General features: G+C 57.6%; 1 protein-coding gene across 4 annotated transcripts in view; it reads left to right on the top strand.

Moving 5' to 3' along the window:
- Nucleotides 1-11,146, top strand: part of ANO1 (anoctamin 1) — a 176,258-nt gene extending 165,112 nt beyond the window's left edge. For all 4 annotated transcript variants that reach the window (XM_077115427.1, XM_077115425.1, XM_077115426.1 and 1 more), the window contains 4 exons: nucleotides 893-945; nucleotides 2,423-2,611; nucleotides 7,873-7,974; nucleotides 9,418-11,146. In XM_077115427.1, the coding sequence (XP_076971542.1) occupies nucleotides 893-945; nucleotides 2,423-2,611; nucleotides 7,873-7,974; nucleotides 9,418-9,666 (593 nt within the window). In that variant the 3' untranslated portion in view covers nucleotides 9,667-11,146. The remainder of the gene's footprint in view (nucleotides 1-892; nucleotides 946-2,422; nucleotides 2,612-7,872; nucleotides 7,975-9,417) is intronic.
- The last annotated feature ends 1,768 nt before the right edge of the window (nucleotides 11,147-12,914 follow it).

The raw sequence follows: 12,914 nt of genomic DNA, 5'->3' as shown, positions 1-12,914 counted from the left end.
TGACCTCACAGCCGTCCACACTCCCGGGTCACAGAGCCTCCCCCGCCCCCCTTCTTCGCCACCAACCCCACCAGGCACTTGTCCCACCGACACGTCTCCGGTTATCGCCCCGGTCAGGAGGAGCGAGAGCGGCGGGGACAGGTTTCCCAGCCCAACACGTGCTCCGGCTGATGGGATGGGGGCGGGCAGGGGACACCGGACCCCTCCCTGGGAGTTCTCGACAGGCAGGGTCTGCTCTGAGCTGCAGATCTCCAGGGCCTGCCGGTCTCACCTCCTGTGGGAAGGAGAACGGAGGAGCACGTGCTCACCTTAAGCCGTGCTTCGATCCCCCATTTTGCCTGTGCTTGGGGGCCGTGCTGCGCCCTGGGGTGCCAGTGGGGTATCGGAGATGAGCAGCCGCTGGCGGGAAACGATTTCCGCCACCTGTCCGGCCGACGTTACACCCTCGATGCCACCCGGGCCTCGCCACCCGGGTGCCCCAGCACTGCTCTGCCACCCCAGTACGACTCCTGGCACCCCGACATCCGGTCACTCTGCACTAAAACCCCAAATGCTCCTAAGCGGGGTCTCTAGCCCTTTCTTCTCTGGGCTGTCCTGGGTGGGGACGCTGCATGCATTCGTCACCTAAAGCCGCTTGGTAGCGTGGACAGAGTCACAGGGGCACTGTTCAGGATCCTGGGGGACAGGCTGTTTCTGAGACCATTCTAGAAGCTCCAGTTTGCTCACAAATAGCCAGCGAGCTGGCAGGAACCGTCAGCCCTGTGGCTGGTGAGGCCCCCAGTGACGGCACCTGCCGGGACGGCTGGGACTCAGGCTGCCGCTGGGGGTGGACATCACGGGGCCCCGCGCGCACAGAAGAGGGGTCTTCACGCCTGCACCTCTCTCCCCCCAGGAATCTGGTACAACATCCTCAGAGGGGTCGGGAAGCTGGCCGTCATCATCAACGTGAGTGCACTGCCCCGTAGCTCCCGAGGCTGGGGGCAAACCCCACATTACAGGGCCCCCGGTCGCACACGGGGGCAGGGCTGCGTCCTGGGTAGAAAACCCGTGTGCCCCGACCACCTGCTCAGCAGCCTCGGAGCAGAATTCTCCCTGGGCTCTCAAGGCGCCTACTGGACCTCCAAGTCCAGGCGCCTGAGACCTGGGGACTGACAGGGAGTTTTTCTGATGGCTCTTCATGAACATTGGGGTGTGCCACACCCAGAGAGGAGGGAGCGCCTGGCAGCCCCCCCCAGCAACTCGGCCGCCGTGCATGCTTCCATGGTGCCCCGCAGCCCCCACCCCGGCGCCCACTCTCCCCGCCTTCCTCCGCGCGGGAGCTGCCCCCCATCCCGGCCTCTCCTTCCTCAGGACCCCCGATTGCCGATGGCTGGATCCCCCTGGGTTTAGCTGTGACGACAGGCTGTCCTGGCGTGTGGCTTCAGAGTCCAGAAGTCCAGAGCTGAATCCCGGGCAGCCCCGAAGTGGCCCTAGCACCCCAGTCCCCCACCCTCACCACCGTCCACCCAATCTGAGGGCCCCAGAAGCTGACGCCTTGCACGCAGGCAGGCGGGGGTCTCCCATGGGGTACAGGATGCATGCTCAGCTCAGGACATGGCCTTCTTGGCACTCTCGGAGACAGCCCTTCCCTTCCCTGGGGGTGGGCAGCCCCCCTGCCCCCAACCACCCCATTCCTGATAAAAGCTTCGAAACCCCATGTTGAGGGGGCAGCAGAAACCCCTATCCTGTCCAACAAGTGCAGGGCTCTGAGGCAGGAGGTGCGGTTTGCTTGAGGGGTGGGCTCAGAACCCCCACGGGCAGCCCTCGGGGAGTTCTCTGTAGCCAAGGGCTGCTGTGACAGCCGGGGACAAACTGCCACTGACACTAATAATAGCAGCTGGTGTTTACTAAGCTTCCAGAATGTGCCAGGGCATTCTAAGCTCTTTCCATTCACCAACCCACTGGTTCATGCACAGCCTGTGGAGGCTGGAGACTGTCACCACACCATGTACAGGTGAGCCGAGGGAACACAGAGAGGTTAGGCAACTTGCCCCAAGCCACATAGCCTGGTGGCAACAGCCATGACCATCAGTTCCAGGGTTCCTGCTCTTACATTGGCAGCACACTTCACTGTCCTTGTGGCCGTGGAGTGAGCTTGGTCAGAACCTTACAGTGTGCAAAGTGCTCCCCGCCAAGCCCTGCCCCAGTCCCTCCCCAAACTAGGCAGTGAGGTGAGGCAGTGTAAGCCTTGGTTATGAGAACACTGAAGCACAGAGAAGTTGAGTGACTTGTCCAAGGCTGCACAGCATCCATCCCCGTGCGTTCCCACCCAGCAGTGTGCCTGTGCTGCTCCAGCCTCCCCCTCCCCCGGGCTCTCTGGGAGGCCTCGCCTGGCGCTGTCCACCCTGGGGGGACCGCCCTCACCCCGCTGTCCCCCGACCAGGCGTTCGTGATCTCCTTCACGTCCGACTTCATCCCGCGCCTGGTCTACCTCTACATGTACAGCCCGAACAGGACCATGCACGGCTTCGTCAACCACACGCTCTCCTCCTTCAACGTCAGCGACTTCCAGAACGGCACGGCCCCCAATGACCCCCTGGACCTGGGCTACGAGGTGCTCATCTGCAGGTACCTCTCGGGCCCTCTGGGCGGGCCCCGCTGGGGTGTCTCGGGGAGAGCCCAGGGGGGAGGGGGTCCGACAGGGCCCGGGCGGCACGGAAGAAGAGGGGGCTGCAGGGGGATTTTCCGGCTTCTGTGTGGCTGGGTCCGGGAGCTGCAGCTGGTTGTCAGGCCCCAGGGACGCTGCCACCCAGCTCTGCCCTCCCCCGCGGGCACCGCTGCCCAGTGGGCACTCTCCCTGTGCTACCCCGTGGTTCTCAACTCACCCACTGTCTGCCTGGCAGCCCCACTGCAAGAGTAGGCAGGAGTCCCAGGACCAAGACCCCCTGGCCTGGCTTGGGTCACAGGCCCCTACCCAAGTCCTTTGCTGTTGCCAGGGGGTGGGGGGCCCTCCTGGGCAGGCTCGGGTCAGGTGCCAGGGCGAGGGGGCACGGTTGGAGAAATGGAGGCAGGGGAGCCCAAGGAACACGGGGTGCTGCAACAGAAGCCCGTGATATCCAGGCCTGGGGCTCCATCGGCCTCCCCATTCCCAGCTCCTGCTGCCCGGCCAGATGCGCGGGGGGCGGGGTGCACCTGCACTTCAGGGGGTGCCCCATGAAGGACAGAACCTGGGATGGGGCACAGAGGTGGAGCTGAGGGCACTGGGCCTCTTGCTTCAGGCCCTCTGGGTGCCAGCCTGGGTCGGGGGCTGGGGGCTCGGGAGTGGGTGACATGGCCCCTGCCATCCAGGGACGCCCCAGGGCAGGGTGACGACGGAAGTGTGAATGGGTCAGTGGGAAGTGGGGTGATGGCAGGAAGCCCTGGTGAAGGTGGGTGGAGTCGGGGGGCATTCCAGGGAGAGGGGCACCGTGGGCGGACGAGGAGAGGGGAGAACGGAAGGTCTGTGGGTGGGCGGCCGGGGCCGGGGCCCTCTTCCTGGGGCATACAGCGTAAGGGCAGTGAGACGGGAGGAGCAGGCGGGCACCCGGCATTATGGGGTCAGGAAGATGAGGTCTGTGGTGGGATTGAGGCTGCGGCACCGGGTAGGACCACTGCCTCTGAAGCCAGGCTGAGAGCAGGGACCAAAGTTGAGACAAGACGTGATCACCTTTGTGGACAGCCTGCACTGCCAGCCCCAGCGGGCGGTCAGGACTCAAAAAACCTCCGCAGCCAAAACTCGGACCCCACAGCCCGGGCGTCAAAGCTCAGCCCCTCCTTCCGAGGGAAGCTGCCTGCTCCCAGCCTGTTCACTCCTGCTCTAGGTGCAGCGCTAGGGGCTGATGATATGCGGGCACAGCCTCGGCCAGCAGGCAGGGGTGAGGGACACAGCTGAAGTCCACAGCACCAGCCACCAGACAGGTGGCAGCCCAAGACGTGAAAAGGCATCAGCACCTGGGGTCATTTGGGTGGGTGGGTCAGCCCCCCCAGACGCTGCCAAAGGCGTTGTACAAGCAGTGCTCCCAGCTGGCCCCGCGTGGTGCAAGGCCGATTGCATGGGCATCCTCTGGCGGGCAGGAGTGGCATCGGGCATCCTCTGGCGGGCAGGAGTGGCATCTATCCTGGGACCTCGGGCAGCATTAAAAAGAATGAGCTAGAATCAACAATTCCGTCCTGACCAAAAGGGGGAGAAAACGTGTAACTAATGAAATATTGGAGGCTGAGAGGGTTCACATAGAGTCAAGAGGCTACTGTGGAGATCGCTCTTACACAAGCTGCAGTTAGACGTTGCTACCTATCATAACTTGCCAAACTCCAACCAAAACCATTCCTGCCAATCCTAAAGAACACCTGGAACTCTATAGATTCCACAAGGGTTCCATGCACTAGGGTAACTTTTCAGAAAACTACAGCCTCCAGATGGGTCCCTGGATCAGGTAACTCCCGAAACCCAGAGGGCCCAGCCTCTCCAGAACATCAGCTAGTTCCATCCCCCGCCCTGTGTTGTTGACAACCCCTTCCAACATGAAAAGTTAGAATGGGCACAGCCCAAACACCCCTAAACAGTGGGATAGAAAGATCAAAGGTGATGGTGGAGTTGTACAAAGAAAGTCGGGTTTAACAAATGAATATGTTTGTTGAATCATTAAATTGACATTTCTTTTAGTCTTCAGTATTTTAGAGCAGCTAGAAGTGAAAACCGAAAGTGGTGAAATTGTAACCCCCACCAAACTCTGAAATCTGTTCTACAACTAATTGCTGTGCTGTGCTTTGAAATTTATTGCTTCTCTGTACGTATGTTATTTTTCACACACAAAAAAAGTTGATCGTGATAAAAAGAGAATGAGCTGGAGCCACATCCCCGACTAGTCAGATACGATGCACCACACAACACGATTCCCAGTTGTGTAAGTCCTGTCAGCCCAAACGTTTCAACATATCCACATAAAGGCTCCAGAATCACAGGGAAGGCCTGTAGGCATCTGCTCCAAACTCTGCTGGCCGGCTCGGGGAGGGGACAGGCGTGGGGAGCTGAAAATCAAGGGAAGGGGGGTCTGCAATTCCCTCCCCCCCCCCACCCCCGAGGTCCAGGGACCCCCACACCTCACATCCACCAATGCATGCTCTGCGCTGATTGCAAGTTTCATGTCAGGAACATACTCAGCCTTCTCTTCTTTAACTAAAAGTGAATTTTAGATGAATAATGATTAAGGAGAAAAGAAGGCAGAAAAATGTACAGTTCATTTTATGGCAGCTTCCCTCAAACATTTCAGCGTTGATGTAAGATTCCGTCTCCTGGAATGACATGGGGCTTTGGATCCCGGGCATTGGTTAAGGAAGCAGTTTCCGCCCCCCCCCCCCCCATGTCTCAGGGTGTCCTCCCACCCAAGGGAGAGAGCCAGGAGGACAAGGCAAAGGCCTGTTTTTCAGGGTTGTGTGGCGTTTACCCCCGTGGAGACGGAAGATTGCAGGACCCTCTGCCGGCTTCGCATTTTGGCCAGGCCCTCTTCTACCTCTGCTCATGGCCTGCAGGCACTGCAAGCTCCTCCCCTCCGCGGGCCGCACCCACCATCAAGCTGACCCCCGGAGAGGTGGGCCGCAGAAGGAGGAACACCCAGCCCAGTCCCGGGCAGAGGGTGCAGAAAGGCAGGCGGTATTAGCTGAGCTGATAGCTGCAGTCACTGCTGGTTACCATTTATTTCTGTGCTGGCAAAGGCATTATCTCGTTTAATCCCCACAATCACACCCAGAGGAGGGCATTATTATCCTCCCTGGAGGCGCTGATGGCTGAGCAAGGGAGCTAGGCCAGGGGAAAAAAAAAATCATCTCTGCTAAAAGTCCATGCAGGTGGTAGGAGGCAGCTTCTGGAAACGGCTACAAACGGGCTTTGAAGGATGCATAGGAGTTTGCTGGGTGACACAAACATATTTCCCAGCATCCCAGTACAGCTAGCCGTGAATGCAGAAGAAAGAAGAGGGAGGAACAAGTGCATGCAGTGGCTGATGCTGGGAAAACAAGGGCTGCCTATTCCCATCTGAGAGCAGCTGGTGCACGCCTGCCTCTCTAGGCAACTGGCACCAGAGCGTGTGTTTCCATCCTGATCCTATCTCTGGGGTGGGGTCAAGGTAGGCAGCTTGGTGCTGAATGGGCCTCGGAGACTTCTGCCCAGCTCCTCCAGAAATTAAGCTCTGGGGGGCAGGGGCCACAGCTGTCGTATTCCCTGCTGAATCTCCACCTCTCCAATGGGATCTGGTCCATCTAAAGACCTAGTGAATGCAAAGGGAATGGCGGAGGGTATGTCCAGCTGAGGCCCAGAGAGGCGCCCAGTTGCCTAGGATGGCACAGCGAGTGGACAGAACTGTGAGCCCAGCAGCACGGGTGGGGTCACAGAGCAGGTGCCTTTCCCGGGTCTGGCACACTGGACCCAGCTTTTCCAGCCCCTAGAAACCCCACCCACACCCCCACCCCTGCCTCGTGGGTTTTTACTGGCTGGCTTTGGAAAGTGTTTCCAATGCAGGCTGAGCTTTGGTCCTTTAAAACCAAGCCCCAATGGATGGCCTGGACTTGGGGAGCAGGGGTGGGGTCAGTTGCTTGACAGCCCCGCCCCCGACTACCAGCACCTCCTACATTTCATTTGTGTGTTTAACCTCCTACGTGGGCTCCTTGGATAAAACATAGCGTCGTTCTATCTTTTTCAAGTGTTTCCTCCAAAAAGGGGATAGACTCAAGAGGTTTTCAAACTGTGTTCCATGGAACCCATCCCGGAGTTTTACACAGGGCGGGGTTTGGATTGAGGCTGGGGGAGCAGGGGTTCAGCTCTATGGAGCCTCACCCCGCTTCAGCCAGTGAGGCTCTGCTTTCTTTGCATGGCCTCTAGGAGTTTGAGGTTGGAGCTCTCTTTCGGGATGAGGATCCCACTGCTTTTATTTCATCATTGTGATCATATTTAGAACATTTGCATCACTCCAGAAAAAGACAAAAGAAAAACCCATACAGCCCATACCCCCTGCCCCTCCCTCTCATTGACCGCTAGTCTTATAATCGATCCAATTTTTTTTTCTTAATTAAAGAAAATAAAAGAAATTAACCCAACATTTAGAAATCATTCCATTCTACATATGCAATCAGTAATTCTTAACATCATCACATAGATGCATGATCATCATTTCTTAGTACATTTGCATCGCCACTGCTTTTTTAAATGTTGAACCCCAGGGCCAGATAAGCCCAGGCTTGCTTCTTGGGCCACAGCTGGGCACTTTTTGGTCCCTGCACAGCCCAAGGCATGTCCCAGGCCCCCACCCAGGAGGAGAAACTCGCTGGATGGATGAGCCGCCCAGGCTGTGGGCGTCCAGTACCAGGGGCGGGTTGCCCTCCTGGGACCCAGCTGCAGTACCAGGGGGTCACCAAAACCAAGTGCCACCAACTGGAAGGCTTAAAACAACCGAAAGTAATCATGTCCCAGTTCTGAGGACCAGAAGCCCGGCATCAGCATGGCAGGGGCCCTCTGGCCTCCTCTGGCTTCTGTCAGCCTGGAGCTGCTCAGCTCGAGATGCGTCCCCCCAGCACAGGCCTTCTCCCGCGTGCGTCTCCGTGCAGGCCCTCCCCTTTGTGCGAGGACCCCGGCCCTATTGGAATAGGGCTCCCCTGGCCCCAGGGGCCTCACCTTCACCAGTGGTGCCTGCAAAACTCCGATTCCCAATAAGGTCACATTCTAAGGTTCCAGTGGATGTGAATCTGGGGGGTCACTGTGCAGCCCAGCGCAGGGGCTCCGGCTCTCCACGTCGGCTGCCCAGAGCCCCGGGCCCGTGGAAGGCGCTGCCCTGACCCCTGACCCCAGCCGTCTGTCGCAGGTACAAAGATTACCGTGAGCCCCCATGGTCGGAGCACAAGTACGATATCTCCAAGGACTTCTGGGCGGTCCTGGCAGCGCGGCTGGCGTTTGTCATCGTCTTCCAGGTATGGCGCCTCCCTGCTCTGTTTCCAGAAGCTTTGAGCATCAGGATGCTTGGGAAGCATTGGGTGCCCAGAGCGAGGTCAGGAAGGCAGGGGCCGGCCTGCGTCGGGGGGTCTAGAGATCCCCCTCGAGAGGCCTGGAGGATCCTGGGGCCGACCCTAGGCCCTCTGCAACAACAGGCCCCAAAGGACTCCATGGAATAGAGGGAGGGGCCAGGTGGGCACCGGTGAGGGATGTGGACTCATTGGGGGGGGGCGGGCCTACTTAAATGGAGGTCGTGGAGGAAGGGGCGCCCCCTCACCCACCCACCCTGCTGTCTCCCTCTTAGCCTCCCCTCCGAGGGGGCAGACTCAACTCCAGCAACACCTGGGAGCCCTAGAGGGGCCTGGGGGGCACTCTGAGGCCAATGGGAGCGGGACCCCACCCTGGGGAGCCGGCTGGGGCTAGGGGCTTGGTGGGGAAAAGGGCTTGCTGTACCCGTGAGAAAATTCAATGCATTGCCCCTGGGCGCTGCCAAAACTGTCCTCGTGTCTGCTGAGGGGATGCTCCGGGGAGGGGGTGGGGGCGCACGAGTTCCGAACCGGGGATCCCGAGCACTGGCTCATGTCCCAGCTCTGCCCCTTGCCGACGACGGCACGAGCTCGGGTGGTCAGTCCCCTCCTCCGCCGGGCTCAGCTCCCCAGCGTGTCTTCCTGACACTTTGCACTCGGCACAGATGGTGTCCCGGGCTGGGCTCCCCGGGAGCAGAGCGGGAGCTGAGTGAGCCCCAGAAGAGGGGCGCTCTCCGGAGAAGTGGGTGTGGGAAGCTGGCGAGGGCAAGATGAGGGGCTCAGCGGGGGGGGGGGGGGGGGGGCTCTCAGCATGGGGGGGCGGGGCACAGCATCCCCGGCCGAAGGCAACCAACAGCCCGAGAGGCTGCTAAATGCTCATGAGACATTTTTAAAAATGTAAAGGCTTTTGGTTTTTCAGCCAAAGCTGGCTTGTCCTGCGTATTGTCCACGGGAAGCTTCCCCAGCACGGGGGCAGCTGTGCAGGGTGGTCCCGCGGGGCTCGGCAGCCGGCAGGAGGAGGCACCCAAACCCCCGCAGGAGTTGTAGCCGAATCCTTTTCGCTCCCTCAAAGCCTTCATCTGTTATCTTTGGGGACGTGGGACCCATTGAGTCCCTCCTTCAGTCTCTCGCAGCCAAGGAATTCAGAACGACCCAGAGAGGGTCCCCATTCGCCGGGGTCAACAGACTTGGCAGAAAGCCAGCGAGCACCCCCGGGGGAGGTGGGGGGTACGCGGGGGGTCTTCCGTGCCTTCTGGGAAACTGAGGCCCGGAGCATGACGGGGGGGGCAGGGAATGAGGCCTCGTCTGGGGTCCCAGGACAGGGGCGGGGAGCACGGCGCGGGGAGCACGGCCCGGCGAGCCCCTGCTCATGGCCCGGTCCGGCTGTCGTGGCAGAACCTGGTCATGTTCATGAGCGACTTCGTGGACTGGGTCATCCCCGACATCCCCAAGGACATCAGCCAGCAGATCCACAAGGAGAAGGTGCTCATGGTGGAACTGTTCATGCGGGAGGAGCAGGGCAAGCAGCAGCTGCTGGACGCGTGGGCGGAGAAGGATCCTAAGAGGGGCGAGCCGTGCACCAACCACAACCCCAAAGCGGGCCCCGACGGCCACAGCCACGCGCACCCCGGGGGCGCCCCATAGCCGCCGGCAGCACCCGGCCGACGGGCACACCTCTTGGGGAGCAGGCGGCCCCCGCCCTGCCACCAGGGCCTCGCGGACCCTGTGTTCTCTGCAGCCAGGAGGCCACTTTCTGATAGGACTGCGTTCTTCTTTCCTTTCTCTTGTTTTTGCACAAAACCATTACGCAGGGAATTGTTTGTTACCCTTTAGTACTCAAGGCGAATCATAAAGACCGCTGGTGGTAGGGGGACGTGGGGAGGCAGGCGCTTTGCAGACACGGGTTCCTGGAACACCAGCGTCTCCTCTGCATTGAGAGGTGAGCAGAGAGGCGTCTAAAAATGATCCTTTTGAAACCTCCTGATGCCTTAAAATATATACAAAAGGGGCGGACCGAGGCATCGGGCAAAGGTGGGCGCCATTTTTGAGGGAGGACAGAGACACTGATAAGGAATAAACATCGATACCGGGTCCCAAAAGGTGCCCCCTGCCTCTGTGTGGGCGAAGTTAAATGACTCTGAGTCACCTTTTTCCTTCCTTAAGCTCGGAGGTGTCCTGGTCTGAGAGAAGGGTGCCCCACCCTGTTCTCGCGGAGGGCGGAGGGCGCAGGGGTGCTGGACTCAGTGGGCCACCAGCACCCCTGGAAGCCCTCTTCAGTCGCTCACCTCCCCCAGTGCACTGAGCAAACCTTGGAACAGCTCATCTTCGTTGGGGGATAAAACCAGGTGGATGGGTAAATGGCAAAGTGGTAGTTGATCTCATGGGGCACTGCTGAAGGTGATTTTAGGGTTGCAAGAAGTCTGGAGGTTTCCAGAGGTCCATTCACAGCTTTCAAATACTTGGTGATTTTTAAAAATCAATTACATGGGGGGATTTGAAGGGGTTTTCTTCCAGTAGCTCAAACGGTGGAAGAAGTTTATTAGTTAACCAAATACCCTCAAAAGGAATTTAAAACACTGTTATTACCAAAGATTTTTATTAATAAAAGCTTCTATTTTGGTAACACTTCTCTATATTTTTACTTACAGGAATGTCACTATTGGACAAGTAGCATTTTAAAAACTTGTAAAACCAAGCCTCATAAATGATATGAGGGAATCTCAATTTGCAGTAGCTATAATAACCGATTATCTGAATTTCTCAAGCACCAAGAGAAACATAAAAAGAAATGTTTCACCAAAGGGGGGAAAAAGACCCCAACAGAAATGGTTCATCTTGGAAACGTCACTCTCGTTGCCTGCAGGCTGAGGTCTCAGTCCGTAGCTGTCGTAGATGTTCATTATTTGCTAAAATCATGCAGTCTGATGCTTCTATTTTCTCTTGTACAATAAGCAGTTTGAAATGGGGGTTTTGTATCTAACTGTTGTATTAAAAATTAGGTGATTACCAAAAATCCTTTTATGGAAACCCTTTTTTAAAAAAAGCAGATGTACCCAAATCCACGGAGTACTGTGGCTAAATGTTCATCTAAATAAATTTGAATACACAATGCTTTCCTCACTGCCTCACTGTCCATGTGCCCTTTGCCCAAAGAAACACAAGAAGCCATCCAAGGTCGTGGGGCCAGGGCTATAGAGTCAGGAGTGTCTTCTGAGTGTCCATTTCTTTGGGCATCAGATGCGTGCCTTACTCTAGACATTCCTGGGACATCATCTCCCTGCAAAAGCGTCCGCATCTATGTGGGCGCGTGTGTGCATCTCTGTGGGTGTGCAAACGTGTGCATGTGTGTGTTTGAACCCGCATGTGTGTGCATACATGTGTGCATGCTTGAGTGTGCTTGCTTGATCATGTATGTTTGAGTATGAGGACATACTTATCCACGTCTATTTGAACTTGGCACACGGATGCATGTTTGTGCTGGTGTGCATGCATACATTGTGTGTGTGAAAGTGTGTGTACACACTATTGTATGCATATGCCCCCATGTGTGCATGCACATGTGCTGGAGCTGAGGATTGCAATCCCCCATTCTCCTCACAACCTCTTCCAGGACCCCCCAAACCACCCCACCCTGATCCCCCCAATTGGACCTAACATCTCCCCAAAACCTTTCTGAAGCTCAACCCATGGTTGCCCATGTTTTCATCTCGGCCAGGTGCACTTTTTCTAAACTACCACTCTATTGCATGGAGATGTCAACAAAGCAGCCTAGATCTTTGGGGCGTCTTGGTTGGCACAGGGCCTGGCTCATGAGGCAGTGGAAACCCAGGCCTCGCCACGTCCATTCATCCATGTCCCCAGGTCTCGCCACATCCATTCATCCATGTCCCCAGGCCTCGCCACGTCCATTCATCCATGTCCCCAGGCCTCGCCACGTTCATTCATCCATGTCCCCAGGCCTCGCCACGTTCATTCATCCATGTCTCCAGGCCTCGCCAAGTTCATTCATCCATGTCCCCAGGCCTCGCCAAGTTCATTCATCCATGTCCCCAGGACTCGCCACGTTCATTCACACCACGTCCCCAGGCCTCGCCAAGTTCATTCATCCATATCCCCAGGCCTCATGGTGTTCATTCATCCATGTCCCCAGGCCTCGCCACGTTCATTCATCCATGTCCCCAGGCCTCATGGTGTTCATTCATCCACGTCCCCAGGCCTCGCCACGTTCATTCATCCACGTCCCCAGGCCTCATGGTGTTCATTCATCCATGTCCCCAGGCCTCGCCACGTCCATTCATCCATGTCCCCAGGCCTCGCCACGTCCATTCATCCATGTCCCCAGGCCTCGCCACGTTCATTCATCCATGTCCCCAGGCCTCGCCACGTTCATTCATCCATGTCCCCAGGCCTCGCCACGTCCATTCATCCATGTGCCCAGGCCTCATGGTGTTCATTCATCCATGTCCCCAGGCCTCATGGTGTTCATTCATCCATGTCCCCAGGTCTCATGGTGTTCATTCATCCATGTCCCCAGGCCTCGCCACGTTCATTCACACCGCGTCCCAGAAGCATTTGTTGCTCAACTGCTTGTGTCAGGCTCTAGGGAAAGAGTGGGAACAAATTGGACACAGCCCTTTTTCCGGGGGGAATGACCTTTTCCACACAGGGAACCCAGGAACTAGATAATCCCAGAGGAAGGAAAAGGCGCTAGTGAAAACAGAGCAGGGGGCATGGCCGAGAGTGGCTAAGGTCATCAGGGAGGCCCCTTGAGACCTGGACGAGGATTCAGAAGCCCCAAACCCAGGAGGGAGTCAGGACAGTTCAAGAAATGTATCAGCATGTGCAAAGGTCCTGGGGCAGCAGTGTGCTGACGAGTTCTAGAGGCAGCAAAA

Source organism: Tamandua tetradactyla, chromosome 9, assembly GCF_023851605.1.
Source record: "Tamandua tetradactyla isolate mTamTet1 chromosome 9, mTamTet1.pri, whole genome shotgun sequence".
NCBI lineage: Eukaryota > Metazoa > Chordata > Mammalia > Pilosa > Myrmecophagidae > Tamandua > Tamandua tetradactyla.
This window is presented reverse-complemented; position numbering and strand designations above follow the sequence as displayed.